The sequence below is a fragment of the Anas platyrhynchos genome, chromosome Z (genome assembly GCF_047663525.1).
Source record: "Anas platyrhynchos isolate ZD024472 breed Pekin duck chromosome Z, IASCAAS_PekinDuck_T2T, whole genome shotgun sequence".
NCBI classification, from domain to species: domain Eukaryota; kingdom Metazoa; phylum Chordata; class Aves; order Anseriformes; family Anatidae; genus Anas; species Anas platyrhynchos.
In genome coordinates this window covers 10742910-10760723 of record NC_092621.1, presented here as the reverse complement: position 1 = coordinate 10760723, position 17814 = coordinate 10742910, and the positions used below count along the sequence as shown (strand labels likewise).

The following is a 17814-nucleotide window of genomic DNA, read 5'->3' as shown; positions in this document are numbered from 1 at the left end:
GCCCCCGCCTTTTATTGGCCACGCCCCCCGCGCGGAGGCCACGCCCCCTCCGCCCTCCGCCTCCCCCGAGGCCGTGACGGAAATTGCCGAAGGTTCCCGAGCGCCCGGCGCCCGCCCGAGGGGGTGCCGGAGGTTGCCGAGCGCCGCCGGAAGTTGCCGAGCGGCGGCGGCGGCCTGAGGTGGGGGGGGGGGGAGGGGGGAAGGTGGAGGTGAGTGAGGGGCTGCGGCGGCGGGAGGAGGGGGAGGAGGAGGGGGAGAGGGGGGGGGGTGGGTGGCTCCCCAAATTTTTAGGGGGTGTTTTTGTGAGTGGGGAGGCCCCGAGGGGATGGGGAAGGGGAAGGGGAGCGGCTGCGCGCGGGCTGTGTGGGGGCGCTGGGCCTGGAGCCTGAGGTGGGGCCTGCGCCTGGGCCTAGGCCTAGGCCTAAGGGGGGGGAGGGGGGGGGCGGGCTGGGGCCGTCCCTGTGCCCCCCCCCGGGGGTGTTTGGCTGCTGTGGGTACGGCTCTGGCCACCCCTGTCCCCCCCACGGGTGGCTGCCTGCTGTGGGTATGGCCAGGGACATCCCTGTGTCCCCCCCCAGGGCTGTCTGTGCACTGTGGGCACAGCTGAGGCCTTCCTGTCCCCCCCCCACGGGTTTCTGCCTGCTGTGGGTATGGCTTGGGCCATCCCTGTCCCCCCCCCATGGGTGCTTGCCCCCTGTGGGTATGGTCATGGCCATCCCTGTGTCCCCCCCAGTGTCCCCGCTCAGCCCTTCTGCTCCATGGCACCACCCCAACCGTTTTTCTCTTTCTTTCCCTCTCCCCGTGTCCCCAGTTCTCTGTGGCAGGTTCGCAGCGGGGCCGTCCCAGCCATGATCGAGGTGGTGGCCAAGCTGGGCCGCGGGCCCGTGTTCCTGGCTGGGGAGATGCTGGAGTGCGTGATCACCTTCACCAACCCTCTGTCGGCAGCCTCCACCTCTGCCAGCAGGTACGGACGGCGGCACCGGGCCCTGCTCCACGCTCAGCCCTACAGAGGCAGCACCAGCACAGAGCTGACAGGGGTACCCGGTGGGGCTGTGGGGCTGCGGTGCCAGCTCAGCTGCCGGTCACTTCCCCACCCAAGGTGCTCCCTAATGGTGCTTCGTGCCATCTCCATTTCAGGGCGGAAACTGAGGTAATAGTTCTGGTTTTCTGCCCCCAAGGGAGAGACTGGAAAAAAAAAAAGTATGCAGGCAGAGGCACTGGGAGAGGTGCGTTTAAGTGCCCCTCAAGTGGCAGCAGAATTGCTGGCAGAAAATGAAGCCGAACTGGCTATCGAGGTGGGATATCTAGTTACACCAGAGTGAGTCTCTCGGGGCAACAAGCAGCAGCGTCATCATTTCCTACGTCTGTGGAGGGAGCCGTGTGTGGCAGCGAGCTGATGGGGCAGCGTCATCCCTGCTTCCAGAGCTGGCAGTAGCCAAAGGGGCGAGCAGTGCCCGGAGGGAGGAAGAGGCTGACTTCCGTGGTAGCCTTTTCTGTGGCCCAACCTTTTCTGTGGCCCAGCCTTCGGGCACTCCCCTCTCCTTGACTCAGCTGTGCCCAGAGCAGGCGCTGAGCAAAGGTGACGAGATAAGGAGCTTCCTACCTTGGCTCACAGGCGTGACTCACCCGCAGCCTCCGTGTCAGCAGTGTGTGGCCTTGTCTGATGTTCCAGGGGTGGAGGTGGTTTTCCTGCCCTGTGTCCTTCCTTCCCGGGAAGTGTTGATGTCCTGCCCGGTCAGGTTCAGCACCTTTGCATCACCACTATGACTGTCTGAGGTGGCTGCTTTGATGGAACCGCTTCCCGGGCTCGCAGTCTCAGCAAAGCAGCCTGCTGCATTGCCACCGGAGGACTCTTTTAAATTATCTTCCTTAACTTTCCATCGCCTTTTCCTTGTTTCTCTTGCCTGCTGAGCTAAACATTCAAATTCAGCCACGCCACAAAGCATCTAGCTTTCCAGAGCTTTGCCTCGTGGGGAGGTGGTGTTATTCTCCCCACTTTTGGGAGCATGGCACGTCAGGGAGTTGCTGGCTGTGCTCAGAGGGGAGTTGCCCCTGTTCTTCTGAAACATGTGGCACCGCACAGGTAGACGGTGGGGCAGTTTTGGAGGTTCACAGCCCGGTTTTGGAAGGTTTATTTGGGAACCTCAGGCCTGTCGTGGTGCCTAGAAAACCGCCTCTTGAAAAAAAGAAAGTTTTCAAACTTAAAAAAAAAAGTGAGCTACTGACAGTTGGCTAGGTCACAGGAACAGCTAATGGGCTGGTGGTTAAAAGATGAAGCTGCAGGTCGTGTAAGGGCAGCGGCCAGCACAGCGCAGCGTGGCTGTGACACAGCTAGACCTGTCAGGGAAGAGAAGCTTCCAGCGCCAGCACGTGGGGCTGTGCAGATGCAAGAACTGCAGCGTGTGTTTCAAGCACGGGAACAGGAGTCAAGGGCAGTGAGTACTGGCAGAGAGTGAGCTGGGTTTTGGTATATGAGGCGCTCAAGAAGCGGAGCTGCCCTGCCCCAAACCATGCAGTGTGGCTGGCGTGGGCTTCAGGAGGAGCTGCAGGGAGAAGGGAGAGGTGGACTCGGCCCCAGAGCAGGATCCCTGTGTGTCCTGGCAGCTGGACGAGGTCTGCTGGTAGGAAGGCACACACAAATTGTGTTTGTCCGTCTGGGTAAAGAATTAAAACAATTCAGCAGTATTTCATCAGGCAATGCTGAGAATAAATGGAAAATATGCAAAGTGCCGTGTTTGAAGGTGCTGTAATTGTGGTACGCTGACATAAAGTTGTTAAACATTGTTAGGGCACTCCCTGCTTCCATGCAGCAGACACCTCGTGGAAGAAAACCTTAGGAAAACGTTAGGAAAAGGAAGAAAACCTTATGAAAGCTGTGCTGGTGCTTTTGGAGGCACAGAGTAGCAACTTTTAGGGCCAGAGGTGTCTAGGCAGAGGATCCATCGTGTGCTCAGAGGGCAGCTAGGGCACACATGAGATCAAGTGGCGCATAATTAGCCGCAGTGAGTGCAGCAAGGTCTTTCCCTGGTTCGTCTGCACGTTCAACTGGTCTGATTAGTCACACCGAGGGATTCCCGTGTGCCACAAAAGATCCCCGTAGCGCCTGAGGTTCTGGTGTCAGTGCTTGCTAATGGGATTGTGATGTTGGATAACACCAGGGGCGCCGGACACCGGCTGCATTCACAAGTCTGCCATTGTTCCTGCAAGTCTGAAAGAACAGATACGGGGTTGGGAGCCTGGAAGATTTGTGCAGAGCTGTGGGAAGTGCCCATGGGGTGACCCGCAGAGGGGTCCTGAGGGGGTTGGAGGGATCCTGGAGGGGTTTGGGGTCAGTGCCCAGCTCAGGATTGCCCTAAAGGTATGTTTGGAGGGGGGACTGTGGGAATGGCTTCAGCAGCAGTAAAGCAGGGCCCACTTCGTTCCCAAAAAGCAGTCACGCATGGAGAGGGGCAGGAAAAGCTGCTGTCCTCCAGCCCGTGCTCACTGCCACCTATGTGTAAGCACAGAGTGAGTTTTGCTTTCCTTTGCCCTCAGCGAGATGCTGGCGTGGGCCAGCGCCCAGATCCACTGCCAGTTTCATGCCAGCGAGAACCGGGTGGCGCTTCCCCCCTCCGACGGCAGCAAGCACGACGTGCAGGCCGAGAACGAGACTGTCTTCGTCCCCAACAGAGGTGAGCGCTCCCCGTTTTTCGGGCAGAGAAGCCGAGCAGGGGTCGAGCAGGCCGTGAGGTGTGTGCCCGAGCCCCTGCTGGCTTCCTGCTGCAACTCCCTGCTGCGTGGCCACCGCAGGACCTCATTAATGCTGAGATCACAGCGGCGCTAGCTTGGAGCAAAACGGGAGGGTTGTCGGTCCAGCTGTTCTGGGAATGTCTCATGGTCTGAGCAGGACGTGAGATATTTCCTCCTCGGCCCCTTCTCTTCCCCATTCCTCCCTGTGAGGGTGAGGCACGGCTGGCCCCGGGCGCAGCAAGTGCCCCCCTCAGCCCACAGCCCCTCGGGGGCTGGCCAGGGGCAGCGTTCACGTGAGGTTTTGTCTCTTCTAGGAGAGCGGGGCCAGTGCATCCTGTCCACTCCACCCAAGATCCTGTTCTGTGACCTGCGGCTGGATCCCGGGGAGTCCAAGTCCTGTGAGTCCTGTCTGCTGCTCCCCCTCTTGCAGGGTTCACATCTGGGGGGACCCCTGCGCTCAGAGTGCTGCCAGCAGCCGGCCCTGCTGCTCGCAGGAGGCGAGGGGTGTGAAGTGAGTGCTAAGGAACACAGCCAGAATCTGTTCTCCACGCACTGCAAGGTGTCCCTCAGCTCTGCCCCTGGCCCGTGTCCTTTGGCACAGCTCCGTGGTGTGGCTGCAAGGCATGAAGTGTTCCGAAATACCTGTCTGCAGCTGCACGCGCCTGCCTTCCCCTGCCTTTATTTCTTCAGATGCACTGGAGCATGCTTGGAGTTGAGGCTGGCACCCTCTGCAGGCGTGTGCTTCCTCCTCAGGCCGGGGATGTCCTGGGGATTGCTGTCGTCAGCCTGCTCTGGTTTCCCTGTCCTTTCTGCCAGGAAAGTGAGCACTTCTCATCGTCCCTGGCTCGCAGCTCTCTGTGCCTCCCAGCCTCTCAGTGTTCTTCCAGTGGGCCCCCTTTAAGCTTTCCTTCATCGCTGCTTTCCCTTTTTCTCCTTGGAGAGCTTTTTACCCTTTTTGGAGGAAATCTGCAGCAGCTGATTTCCCTGCTTCCAGGGAATGTTTTGCACCGGCGGCTTCTACCTGACCAGGCAGCTGTGACAACACAAGCATGCGCTGTCGCCCCTGGGCTGGTGGCTGCTGACCCAGCCTGTCCCCTTGTGCCAGATCTCTGCATTGCAGCCTGGCATCAGGCTCTGCAGGCTGCACGTGGGCTCATTCCTCGGGATGTCCCAGCGGGGATCCACCCGAAACGGGCGATGGACACCTCTCAGGTCAGAGAGTGAGGAAGCCTCAGGTGGAAGGGGCTCTGCTGGAGCGTCCAGCAGAGCTGTGAGTGAGAGCACGGAGCCGTGGGCTGTGTGACATGCTGGTTTTCACCAGCCCAGGTAGCTGGGACAGATCGAGGGGACTTCCTCACGTGGTGGCACGGCAGGAGGAAGGTTTGTCACGTGTGGTGCCGCAGTGTGTGACCCCAAAAACCCTCTGCATGGCCAGGCTGTGCTGAGCTGCTCACACCAGTCCCACCGTGTGGTGCTGCTCCCCTCGCACGAGGCCGCAGCTGGCACGCTTGCGGGCTGCTGCTGGGGGCTGCTGCCAGCTCCGTGGAGGCAGAGTTAAGGCTGCGTGGGTGTGTGTCTTAATTCTTCATTTCCTGTTTTTCTGAAGTTTGGGGTTTTGCTGCACGGTTTGGAAAGGCAGAAAGAAGTCAAGAGATCTGAATTCTGCTTCGGCAAAGTACCGTGCTATTAAACCGTGGCAGGAGTTGGCACTTGGGGCTGAGGTTGTGTGAGGCTGTCGCTCGACAGAAGGCCTTGTTTTGGGTTGCTTATGAGCTCCTTCCCCACTGTCTTCCCCATGTTATGGTACCTGTATGTTGAAGGTGACTCACCTCCCGTCCACTTGACACACTGCCCGGACTGAGCTCTTTAAATTTGTCACCATAAAACATTTTTTTCAAGCCCTCGAGTCATTTCTGTGGCTGTTTCTGCCTCCCCTCTGGTGTTGCAATGCCTCCAAATACTTGGTGGGGAGGGGAGGAAATGGAGGCAGCCCCGACACAAGCCAGAGGGTACGGGGGAGGGTCGGGAAGCATCCAAAGTGCCAGGAATGCGCTTCCTCCCTCCTGGGGCCTGCGGGGAGGCTGGCCTTCCAGAGGCTTCCTGAGACTCTGCATTCCTGTGCCAGGCAGCAGGCACCACGTGTTGCCCATCTTCCTCCCCAAATGCCCCAAAACGCAGTGATGTCTGCTTGGGTTGTCCTCGCTGGGCATGGAGACCCTCGTGGGCACTTCTGCTGAACCTGCTGCAGGGATGGCAGCGGTCTGCAGCAGCACTCCTGGGCCCTCCCGGGAAATTCCTGGTTTTCCTCTCTGTCGGGGCAGTTCTCAGCTTTATCAGCACCTCGTTCCAGCCTTTTGTTTGTAGGTGTGAGAGCCTGTGGGCTCTGGTCACCAGCGAGGGCTTTTTTGTCTTTCCAGTCCTCTTTTTTTTTTTATAAAAAAAAAAATCCAGAAGTTATATTTAAAACATAACCCTAGCGTTTGATCTAAGCCTCAGCGTTCAGAACGTGCCAGACTCGGGGAAGGATCTGTGGTTGAGCAGCAGGACGCTGCCCTTCCTCTGGCAGGGCGTATCTGCGTCACGGTGGGCAAGCCAGAGGTGGAGACTTTCCACGGGCCGCTGCTTGCGTCTCTCCCCTTACACAGCCCGCAGCCTGGGGGGGCTGCAGAGTGAATATCAGAAGAGGGATGAGGTATTGATCAGCATCCCTCTGCCTCGGGTGTTATTTGTGCACAAGTGAGGCAGGGCCCCGAGGAAACCGTGACTCGTGACTGCTGCTTGAGAGCGTCGCGTTTATGTGGTGCACGAGGCACGTTCAGGTTGAACTCGTGATGAGTAAGCCTCGTTTGTATTCCTGGATTTTACACTTTTCACATTTTTTTGATGCACAACATGTGTATGCTGGAAGCAGTGGATGGTGATGAACATGAGGTGAGGGGTGCCCTTGAGGGGAAGCTGTGGATGCGCTCGCACCACTCGGGAAAGGAAAATTACCAGCACAGGGAGAGAGTGATCTGACAGGGAGCCTGCTTGCCAAGCAATCCTTCTCGTGCTTGTTGCAGACTCGTATTGTGAGACGCTGCCCATAGACGGTCCCCCCTCCTTCCGGGGGCAGTCGGTGAAGTATGTCTACAAGCTGACCATCGGCTGCCAGCGCGTCAACTCCCCGATCAAGCTCCTGCGCGTGCCCTTCCGTGTCCTCGTGCTGCATGGTAAGGCCACACACTGCCCTGCCCTCCCTCGGGCACGCTCTGCAGCCCACCCCACTGACTCTTTGCCTCCTCTCTAGGCCTCAAGGATTACCAGTGCCCGCAGGATGAGGCCGTCGCACCCTCAAACCCCTTCCTGGAGGAGGAGGAGGGCTTGAAGAAGGACTCCCGCCTGGCGGACCTGGCGACGGACCTGCTCATGGCAGCCACCTCCCGACGCAGCCTGCGTAGGTCGCTTCCCCTGGGTGAACCTGCTGTCCCCACTCAGTGCTTGCTGCAAAAACTCCCTTTTCTGGCAAACCAAGGCTCTGCCTGCGGCTGTGGAGCGGCTCTGTCAGGGCCCGCTTGGCACAGAGTTTGCCACAGGCTCCTCCATGCCCATGTGGTTTGCTGTTGCTCACTGCTGACCTTTCTGAAGGAAATGCTGCTTCCAGGGCCTGTCCTTCCTTCCCAAGCAGCCAAGTTGTGTCTGTTGGGCTCTTCGGGTGACCCAGGCTGCTGTGTGGAGCACAGCCTGCTCCTCCTGCAGCTCTGCCCCTTTCTGTTTTCTCCATAGACCTCTACAATATCAGCAGCAGCCGCGGGAAGGTGGGGACCTTCTGCATCTTCAAGACCGTGTATAAGATTGGAGAGGATGTCATCGGGACCTTCAACTTCTCAGGAGACATCCCGTGTCTGCAGGTCAGCGCTGGCCTTGGGTTCACCGTGGGGAGAAGCAGGGCTTTTGGGTGGGCAGGGGGAGAAGGGATTGGGGTGGCACTGAGCTGCTGTGGGGTTTCTGATGAGGTCTCAGTTGGGGAAGGGCTCTGGTTCTCAGCTCACTTGGACAACGAAGGCCCCAGGCGTGTGAGTGTGAGCTCCTGTCTGTTTGCCCCGCAGTTCTCAGTGAGCCTGCAGACAGAAGAGAGCATCCAGGAGGAGTTCCAGCGCCGGCGGGGGCAGCCCGTCTCCTTCAGCACCCACGCCCGCCATCAGGAGGCCTGCCTGCACACAGCCCAGAGCAGCTTCAGCCTGCCCATCCCGCTGAGCTCGACCCCGGGGTTCACCACCAACATCGGTCAGTGCCCTGCTCCCGCTGCCAAGCCCTCCGCGGGGCCGCGTGGTGTGGGAGGGAGCCGGCCCTGTGCGAGTGGGAGTTATTTGGCCCCGTGGTGCTGGCTGCTGACCCGCCTCTTGCCCGCAGTGTCCCTGAAGTGGAGGCTGCACTTCGAGTTTGTGACCTCGGGGGAGTCAGCGGGGACCTGCCTCGTCCGTGGGAGCCAGCCGGAGGCCGTCACCTGGACCGGGGTGGAGCAGATCGAGGTGGACACTTTCAGCTGGGACCTGCCCATCAAAGTCCTCCCCACCAACCCCATCCTGGCCTCCTACGTCTCGCAGTTCTCCAGCACCAACTCCATCACCATCTGACGGGGGCAGAGCCGGTAGGACCCTGCCATGCCAGGGTGGGCAGCGGGGTGAATTTGGGCTGTTTTCGCTGCCGTGCCCTGCACCTTCAGCCGGGGAACAGACCCTGTGTGCAGGGCGAGGGCTCACCCAAATGGGATCTGCCTCCCGGGGAGCAGCCCTGCCTGTGCCTTGCCCCCTGAGGGGCTTCCAGGAGGAAAGGGCCCAGCCCAGGGAGCGAAACCTTGCAGGAAAGTCCCTGCGGGACAGCCTGGTGCTGCTGGCTCCTGCTGGGCTCCTGGATGTGGCTGAGTGCTCTGCGTGGAGCCAGGAGGCAGCACCACAGCCGTGACCCAGGACTGCGAGGTGCTGAGCGCCCAGGCTGTCCTCTCCCTCTGCTCCTGAGCCCGAAGGCATCCTGCTGGTCTCGGGATCCTCGGGGGGCTGGAGTGAACGCATGCTGTGTGCTGAGGAGCTGGGACGGAGGTCTCCCTGCTCAACGGCCAGCCCCACGTTTCTACCAAACCTTCCAAAGAGTTTTCCTCTTTGCATGGAAACCTAATAAACACCCGAACGTGCGAAAACAGCCTGGGACAGAACATTTTCCTGCGCCCTTCCCGGTGGCAGAAGCAGCGCGAGGTTACCACAGTCACTATCTGGAGACCTTTTTGTTTAATACTTTTATTGCAAGAACAGAAACATCTACACAGGGCTCTGCACAGCACAGGCATAGCACCAGCCGGGGTGGGCTGTGGGGCAGCCAGCTCCACGGGGCACAGGCAGGTTGCTTCAGCTCCCTGAGCCCTACCAGGGCACCCAAAACCTGCAGCTGGGACAGGGCAGCGGGCACGGGGACGCTGGGCTCCTCCTGGCGACATCTTCCACCAGTTGTCCCCACGTCCCCACTGCCTGCCCAGGGCTGCTGGCTCTGCTGCAGGGCTGCCCGGGGCTGGCGCATGGTGCTGGGGGTCCCTTCTTGTCCTGGGAGCTGCAGGAGCAGGGGCGTTAGTGGTTCCAGAGGTGGGTTTTGTGCCCCTCGTGCTCCGGGATGGAGAAGGGATGGGCCAGGGCACGTGGGTGCTGCTCGAAGGGCCACCCAGTGGGCTCCCAGTGGGCTCCCAGGGGCTGCCCAGCGAGGGGATGGGGGCTGTGGGGGGATGCGGGGCGATTTGGTCCTGTGTCTCTCTCTTTTTGGGGGCTGTGCCCCAGGAGGACATCCCCTGGGATCTGCTTTCCCACGGGCAGCCTGTCTCGGGGCCCGTCCTCGCCTTTTTTTTAATTTTTTTTTTTTTTGTGAAGGGGCCCCGGCTCGCTTCGGGGAGCTGAAGGCGGAAGCGAAGCCGTACTGTGGCAGCGCTGGGGTGTAAATGTTAGCTCAGGACGATGGTGTACGGACAGTGGTTTCCCTGGAAGGTGGCTGCAGTGGTGTCTCTACGGGACGGGGCAGGTCTGGAGCATGCAGGAGGTGCGCTCTGGAGGAGAAGGGGGGGGGATGCTGGCGGCGAGGGTCTCTACCCGCTCAGCCCCGCGCCCAGCACCTTGTTGCTGAGCGGCTCGGGGGTGCCGGCCGAGCCCCACTCGTGCTCCACGCTCTTCACGCAGGGCAGGCTGGGGTTGGCCTTCTGCACCACCGAGATCTGGCAGGTCTGCGTGTCGTAGTGCGCCTCGCACCAGTCGGGGAAGTCGATGGGGTGCTGGGTGCTGCGGGAGAGGGCACAGCAGCACCATCAGCTCCCCCCTGACGCCTGCCAGGGGGCTGCCCACACCCTTCCCAGACCCGCTGCTGTGCATTTATTGCCCACAGACCCCTCTGTGACACCCCTCGCCCTGCCACCCCTCACCGGGCCGTGTCTCCCCGCAGCCCTTGGGGTCTCCACCGCGTGTGCCACCCCCACAGCCCGTCCCCAGCGCCCCTCACTCACGTCTCGCAGCACCCCACGCCGATGGGGTGCAGGCAGGTGCACAGCAGGCAGTTGGTGCTCAGCCACGACTCCCCGAGGGCGAACTGCTTCCCCTCGTACTCGCAGGGAGCTGTAAAAAGGGAAAGGTGGCAATGAGCTTAAGGAGGGAGTGTGTGGGAGCCCCCTCGGCCTCCCTCCACCCCGAAAGGACACAGGGCAGCCCTCTTCCCTCTGCTGCTGGTCCTGCACGCTTGGCCCCAGCCGGGCCCCTGCCAGGAGCTCTCCGTGGCCCAGCGAGCTGTTTCTCAGCCAGAGCCCTGGGGAGCTGTTCTGTGGTTTATAGGCTGCTCCTTCCAGTCATCACCGGCCCGTGAGCGCGCTCCCCAGCTCGGCACAGCCTGGCAGGCAGGCAGGGCACGGCCCCGTGCCCCAGGGGGAAGACGAGGCCTCGTCCTAGCATCAAGCGTGCCCTCCCGGCTCACCTCCCCGCTTACCTTTAGCCTGGAAGTAGCATTTGGCCTGGGAGCCCGGCAGCTGGAGGAGGAGGGAGAGCAGCAGGCAGAGCCTGCCCCAGGCGCACGCCGGCTTCTGCGCTCTCATGGCCATGGCTGTCGTCGAGCTGGGCTTCCCCGCGGTCCTGCCGAGTTGCCTTTCTTCTCTTTCTCTCTCTCTCCTTTGCTCCTTTCCCTTTTCTCTCTCTCTCTCTCTCTCTCTCTCTGCCTTTTTAATGCTCTTCCCCTGATCCCAACAAGAGATATTTATAAAGTTCAGCTTTACGACCCTGGCCACCAGCTGTGCCCCACTGGAAAAGTTGTAAAACTCATTTCCTGATTTGAAAGGCATGAAAACAAGAGGTAGGATCAAGATTTTTAACAAGCTGTGAAAAGCTGATTCATGCCCTCCAGAAATGTCTCCAGTTGGAAGCCCCTGTGGGTGCAGGGCTCGGCAGCGAGGGGAGATCCGAGGGACCCCAGCGGGGTTGCCCCAGGCAGGGTGACAGAAATCTCCTGACCATGAGGAGAGCTTTGGGCTCCCCATCACGCTGTCACTGCAAGGTCTCCGAGCATCCCATCGGGCAGGGACCGGGGTGGCACAAGCACCACATTAAGCACCAGCAAATGGGTGCAGAGGTGCCACATGCAGCCCACGGGTGGCTCAAGGGGGAGATCTCCCCCTTCTCCGAGCCCCCAGTGTGGGTTTGTGGCCACGAATGTGCTGAGGGTAAGGGTTTATCCCCTAGGACAAGGACATGTGGTGATTCCCACCGACACGGGGCCCTGCACAAGTCCCCAGTGTCCCCAGGGCTCAGCTCGGTGGTTCTGGTGTGAGTGTGGAGCCCCTGGAGCCAAGCAGCCCCCTCCAGCAAAATCAGGGAGGCGACCAGAGGGATGAAACCCAGAGGCACAGGTGGATTTGGGCAACAAGTGGCCAAAGAGAGGAGCTGCTGAGCAAAGAGCTGGTGTGCCCGGGGCAACTCACAGCCCTTGTGACACGTCAGGAGAGCAGGGCTGCGGGCACGGGACAGCCCGCTGGTGGCTGCAGTAGCAGCGGCGTGCGTGGGTCATCCTCCCTGCTGTTAATCTGCCTGGTGCTGAGAGTTTGGGATAGGTTTACACCCTGACGCGTGAGGCTCAATATCCCTTCCAGAATTTGTGTTGGCATCCTCTGTTATAGCTGGATATTTTTGTTATCCGCGCGAGTGTCCAATCCCTCCCTGAATCCCACTACATTTTGGCCTGAGTGCTTTCCTGTGGCAGCCTAATTAAGCAGAGAGTGAAAAAAAAAATAAATGATAATAATAATAAAAAATGCTTCCTTTTATCCGCTTTGGATTCGCCACTTTCGGATTTCCAGGCGCGTCCCGTTGTGGCCGGAGACCCTTTGTCACCTGGTGTCCCTGTCCCCAGATGTCACCCAGAGCTGCCTCAGCGGATGCAGGGAGCTGGGACGGGGCTGCCTCCCTCAAAGCACTGCCCTGGCTGAACAAGAGGCAAAAAATCTTGCGTGTCCAAAGAGAATGGGGAAAAAAACACTGGGGAATAAAAAAAAACAAAATGGGGAGGCAGAGGGCAGCGCGTGTGGCCGGCTGGGAAAGGCTGGTGATAAATCGGAGCGGCTAGGGGTACCCGTGAGTAACCCAAGGACCGTGGGCTGTGGGCTGGGAGGCTGGAGCGCATCAGAAACAAATGGAAATCGCCCTCTGGAGCAGAGTTGTTACTATATAAGGAGGATAAAAGTCCCCGTCGTCGGGGCGGAAAACGAATATTCCTATTGTGTGTTTGGAAGAAGGAGCCTGGCACGCTCGCAGCCACAATGAACTAATCCATCTTCGTTTCGTCGCCGAGCAGAGAAAACGTTAAACAAAAGCGGTGTTTTTAATTTGGAGGCCCCGGTGGCTTGCCTGGTCTTCCAGGGGGACGCCGAAAATCCGGGGAGAGGGCGGCTGGGGGCCGGCAGCTCAGAGAGCATCGCCTGGAGAGGGACTCAGGGCGCGAGGGCTGCAGGGCTGGCACCGGGGATGCTGCGGATGGAGCATCCCTGGAGCACCGGTGTGCCAGCGGGCAGCCACCAGCCCCGAAACCCCAGGACCCTTGGTGAGGAGCTGCATCCGTGTCTCAGCATCACCCGAGGGCAGCTGGCTGTGTCCCAGGAGGGCACGGTGCTGCTGGGCTCCCCGCAGAGCTGCTGCAGCTCCCGGGGCACACGGGCGGGCAGGGGGTGCCAGGATGGGGTGGCAATGCTCGCCCTTCCCCCCCGGCCCCACAGGAGGTGCGTGGGTAATAAAAGCTGATGGACAAGTTGCCATCGGCAGGATCCAGGAGTGTTATAAAACCTGAATCTCCTGAGCCTTCAGCTCAGGCTGCAGCTGCAGAGCAGGAAGCAAACAGGATCCCGGCTGGCATTGTGAAAGCAAACACCATAAATCCAAGGAAGTGCTGCGATTGCTGTTTTAGGCACTGGGGAGCTTGGCTCCTGCTCCCCACAAGCACTTTATTTTCTCTCTAAACAGCAGAAATTAAAAAATGAAATAGAAACAACACGACTTATCGCTGGGCCGAGCTGGGTCAGTGTCAGCCCGGTCCCAGGGCGCAGGGCAGGGTTTCAGGGGGATGCCAGCTCTGAGCTGTGCCTGCTGACCCATCCCCGTGCCCCCAGCACCTAAAGGGGACCCCAGGGCACCAGCAGAGCCCTCTTCTGTGCCACTGAGCTGCTGTCACACTGCTCAGAGCCACCCCACGGGGTGAAAGCAGCTGCGGCTGTGCTCCAGGAAGAGGACAATGCTCACATTTCCTTGCTCGCCCTTGTGCTCCATCTGTCTCCATCATACTCCAACGCTCTCCATCCCCCCTCATCTTGCTCCATCCTTCTCCATCATACTCCATTCCTTGCCTTCACGCTCCATCCCTCTCCATCCTGCTCCATCCCTCTTCATCATGCAGCATTCCTTTAATTTTCACCCCTCTCCAACATGCTCCATCACTCTCCATCATGGTCTATCCCTCTCCATCCTGCTCCATTCCTCATCCTGATCATCCATCCCTTTCCATCATGCTCCATCCTTCCCCATCACACTCCATCCTTTTCCAGCGTGCTCCATCTCTGACAATGCTCCATCCCTCTCCCTCTCCATCCCCTAGGGTACTGAGGGAACTGGTGGTTGTGATTGCTGGGCCACTCTCCATCACCTACCAGTGGTCTTGGAGATGTCCCAGATGACAGGAGATGTGCTGATGTGACGCCCACCTCTAAGAAGGGTCTTAAGGAGGATCTGGGGAACTCCAGGCCAGTCAGCCTGACCTTGGTGCCAGGAAAGGTGATGGAACAGCTCATCCTGAGTGCAGTCACACAGCATGTGTGGGACAACCAGGGGATCAGGCCCAGAGAGTGGTGGTGAATGGAGTGACATCCAGCTGGCCACAACAACCCTGTCGTCCCCCTGCGCTCTGGTTCCCAGCTGGATGCGGTGATCGTCCCCCTGTACTCTGCTCTGGTGAGGCCGCACCTCGAGTGCTGTGTTCAGTTTTGGGCCCCTCACAACAGGAAAGACCTCGAGGGCCTGGAGCGTGTCCAGAGAAGGGCTGTGAAGCTGGTGAGGGGTCTGGAGCACAAGGCCTGTGAGAAGCGGCTGAGGGCACTGGGGTTGTTTGGTCTGGAGAAGAGGAGGCTCGGGGAGACTCATTGCTCTCTCCAGGTACCTGAAAGAGAGGTGTGGGGCGCTGGGGGTCTGCCTCTTCTCACAGGTAACCAGTGATAGGAATAGAGGGAATGGCCTCAAGTTGCACCGGGGGAGGTTCAGGTTGGGAATTACGAGACATTTCTTAGAGAGAGGCATTAGGCATTGGAATGGGTTGCCCAGGGAGGTGGTGGAGTCACCGTCCCTGGGGGTGCTCAAGGAAAGGCTGGACGTGGTGCTTGGGGACAGGGTTTAGTGGGTGACCGTGGTGGCAGGGTGATGATCCTGGAGGTCTTTGCCAACCCTGATGACTCTGTGATCCTCTCCCATGCCCTCCCCAGAGGGGCCCAGCCCTCTGTCTGTTGCCCCACCGTGCCTCCTGCACCCCGGTACCACCTCTCCCAGCAGGGCTCCAGCACCTCCAGCACCTCCTGGGGTGCTCCCAGTGGCACCCGCAGGCGCCCTGCTCCCAGCCCTGCCTCGGGCCAGCCTTTGGCACCGGGGGTTACCCCACGTGTCCCCCTCACCCTCGCCGCTGGCACCACTGCCCTCGGCCTCCTCTCACGGGAAACGTGACGGGAGGGCGCGGGGTGTTTAGGAAAACAGGCCTTGGCACCCGGCGGCCATCCCGGGAAAATAAAAACATCCGGGCGGGCAGCGGTGCCGCGAGCGCGAGAGACCGGCACTCCATAAATCCCCCGGAGCAGGTGCTTTGTAGTCGGCACAAGGAAATGAGCACATTATTCATCTCGGCTTAAACCCCTAAACGCTTCCTGTCCTGTGAGTCAGAAATAGCCCTGGGAGATCGGTCCCAGGCCCCGCAGGAGCCGCGCTGTCCAAGAAAGTGCCACGAGCCTGCCAGGCCTGGGGCCAAGGCGAGGGCGGGCGCACGTGGCAGGGAAAGTGGTGCTGGGATGGGGGCACCACAGCAGGACCTCTGAGGCTGGTGGCACCGATGGCACTGGTGTCACCAACAAGGCTGGCAGCATCAACGGGGCTGGTGGCACCAATAATGCTGGAAGAACCACTGAGTGTGGTGACACCAACGAGGAGGGTGGCACCACTGAATCTGGTGACACCTCCAAGGCTGATGGCACCAATGAAGCTGGTGGCCCAGTGAACCCTGGTTGGTGGCACCAGTGTGGTTGGTGGCACCACAGAGGCTGGTGGCTCCAGTGAGGATGGTGGCTTCACATTTAGTGGCACCCCTGCAGCGCGTGGCACCACTGGGACTGGTGGCTCTAATGAATCTGGTAGTATCATTGAGAGCGGTGGCACTGCTGGGGCTGGTGGCACCAATGGAGCTGGTACTAATACTGAATCTGGTGACAGCAGTGAGGCTGGTGGTACCACCAGGGCTGGTGGCACCAATGAGGCTGATGGCACCAAGAATTTGGTGGTGCCACTGCAGCAGATGGCACCGCTGGTGCTGGTGGCACCACCAGTTCAGTAGGGTGCAGGGAAGGAGACACCCACAGGGGACAGTGGTGCTTTTCGTGTCCTGGGTGACTCCCGCAGACCTTTGCTGGCCTTTCTCTGGCAGCAGAACCACAGCCCCACTGCTCCACGCATCCCTTCTCCAGCCACAACCCCCCTCCTCGCAACCCCACACCCATAGGGCCCCTCCTTGGCTCTGGGGCATGGTGGCCCTGAACCGGCCCTGAACCCGAGGAGCAGCAGAGCTGCCGCATTACCCACGTTTTTCCCTTTAAAATATTCGCTTCTGCTCCATTTTTTCCGCTGTTGGCACGCCAAACCCAAACACAAACAAGGAGTCCTCCGGGTTACCCTGACAACTGCAGCGCACGAAGCCCATAAACACAGAGGTCACCCCGCGTGCCGGCACCCGGCCCCGCTGACGCCGCGGCCCGTGACCTCCTGGCCAAAGCCACCACAACCTTCTGGAGATGTTCCTCACCCAGCAGGGACCGGGTGGCCTTTGGAGCAGACGGGGAGCAGATGGTGAACCCAGAGCCGCGTCCCCTCCACCCTCACCACTCTGCATCTCCAGAGGTCCCCGTGCCGCGGCACCGTGCGTCCCCGGCGTGGTGGCTCCCGCTGCAGCTCCTCCACCCAGCCCGGTGGAGCTGGAGGTCCTGGAGGCACCCACTGCCGGTGCCTGGCGTGCTCTTCACAGCCACCTCCCGGGGCTGACAGGTTTCTGGCCCCGCTCTCAGTGCAGAGGTGAAGGCGCTTGGCAGGGCTCTGCAGCCCGCCAGATCCAGGAGGCGGAAAAAACATTTATTTTACTTATTTATTTTTTTATATATATATTTCTTACACTCCAAGGGTGGGGGGGGAAGAGGGGTGACAAGGACAAGCCCTTCCCGTTGGGACACCCGGGGCACACTTTTGGCAGCGTGCCCCCGAGGGAACATTTTGGCACAAATTCTCCGGCTCTGGGATGCGAAGCTCTGAGGGGAAGGCGAGGCACAAACACCCCAAAATCCGCCAGGGCACCGTCCCCACGTGTCCGAGGGGTCTGGCGGGGCACGGAGCCCACGGGTGAGCGGCTCCACGCGGGGGCAGCCGTCCCCTGCTGCTCCTTCGCGCTGTCACCCGTGGGAGCTGCGTGCGCCCTGGGCGCAGGAGCCGGTCCCCGGGCCCCCTCTGGCGGCTCGCAGACGCCAGCACGGGGCGCTCCGGGAAGGTGCCGGGAGGGGGGGGGGCGGAATTTTTGGCCAGGTTTCGGATGCTCCCGCTCGGGTTTCGCCGCCCCGCGGCTATTTATACCCAGCAACCCAATCCCCCGGCTGGCCGAGGACGTGTCACTCATCGCGGGGACACCTGCGGGGTGGCACCGGCGGGGCGAGCGGGGGTGCCGCGCCCGCAGCTCCGCGCTCCGTTCACCCCCCCTTTTTACCCCAAATCCTGGAGGGGACGGGTCTCACCCCCCCTCCAGGTCCCCCCGCGTGGGGCAGACACGGGTGGGGGGCTGCGCGTGTGTGTTTGGGGGGGGACGGGGCTCCCGCTGCCCGCCCGCCCCACGGGACTGCGGGCGAGCCGGGAATGCGAGGAATGCGGGGCGGGCACGCTGCCCCCTGCGGGGGCCCCGCCGCCCCCCCGGCCGCCCCCTGCCCCGCCTGTCCCTTCCCCGCAGCCACCGCTCCCCCCCCGAGAGCCCCGGTGGGATCCTGAACCCAAATCCACAGGGGGATGTGTCCCCAGGGGGACACAGAGATCTGGGCACCCCCACGACCCCCCTCACGCTGGGGACCCCATAACCGGGTCTGGAGACCCCCAGAAGTTGGACATTCCTTCCTCAAAATCCCCTCGTGCTGAAGACCCCCGGAGCTGGGGCAGCTCTTCCCCAACGCCCCCACTCTGGGGACCCCCAGAACTCGGGCATCCCCTCCCCAATCCCTTCATGCAGGGGACCCCCGGTGCCTGGATACTCCTTCCCCCAGCTCCCCAAATC

General features: G+C 60.8%; 2 protein-coding genes across 3 annotated transcripts; one reads left to right on the top strand and one right to left on the bottom strand.

Moving 5' to 3' along the window:
* The first annotated feature begins 29 nt into the window (after window positions 1-29).
* On the top strand, window positions 30-8907 carry RGP1 (RGP1 homolog, RAB6A GEF complex partner 1). Of its 2 annotated transcripts, none has more exons than XM_038170563.2 (9): window positions 30-179; window positions 812-964; window positions 3535-3671; window positions 4044-4127; window positions 6792-6941; window positions 7019-7165; window positions 7495-7619; window positions 7818-7995; window positions 8122-8907. In XM_038170563.2, the coding sequence occupies exons 2-9, from the start codon at window positions 849-851 to the stop codon at window positions 8343-8345; spliced, it is 1161 nt and encodes a 386-aa protein (XP_038026491.1). In that variant the 5' UTR covers window positions 30-179; window positions 812-848; the 3' UTR covers window positions 8346-8907. The 2 variants fall into 2 exon arrangements, with proteins under 2 accessions (XP_038026491.1, XP_038026492.1); XM_038170564.2 differs by having other exon boundaries at window positions 78-209.
* Window positions 8908-9039: 132 nt separating this feature from the next.
* MSMP (microseminoprotein, prostate associated) lies at window positions 9040-10929 on the bottom strand. Its single transcript, XM_027446616.3, has 3 exons — window positions 10717-10929; window positions 10244-10352; window positions 9040-10022 (listed from the first exon to the last, which is right to left on the bottom strand). The coding sequence occupies exons 1-3, from the start codon at window positions 10826-10828 to the stop codon at window positions 9833-9835; spliced, it is 411 nt and encodes a 136-aa protein (XP_027302417.1). The 5' UTR covers window positions 10829-10929; the 3' UTR covers window positions 9040-9832.
* Window positions 10930-17814: the final 6885 nt, after the last annotated feature.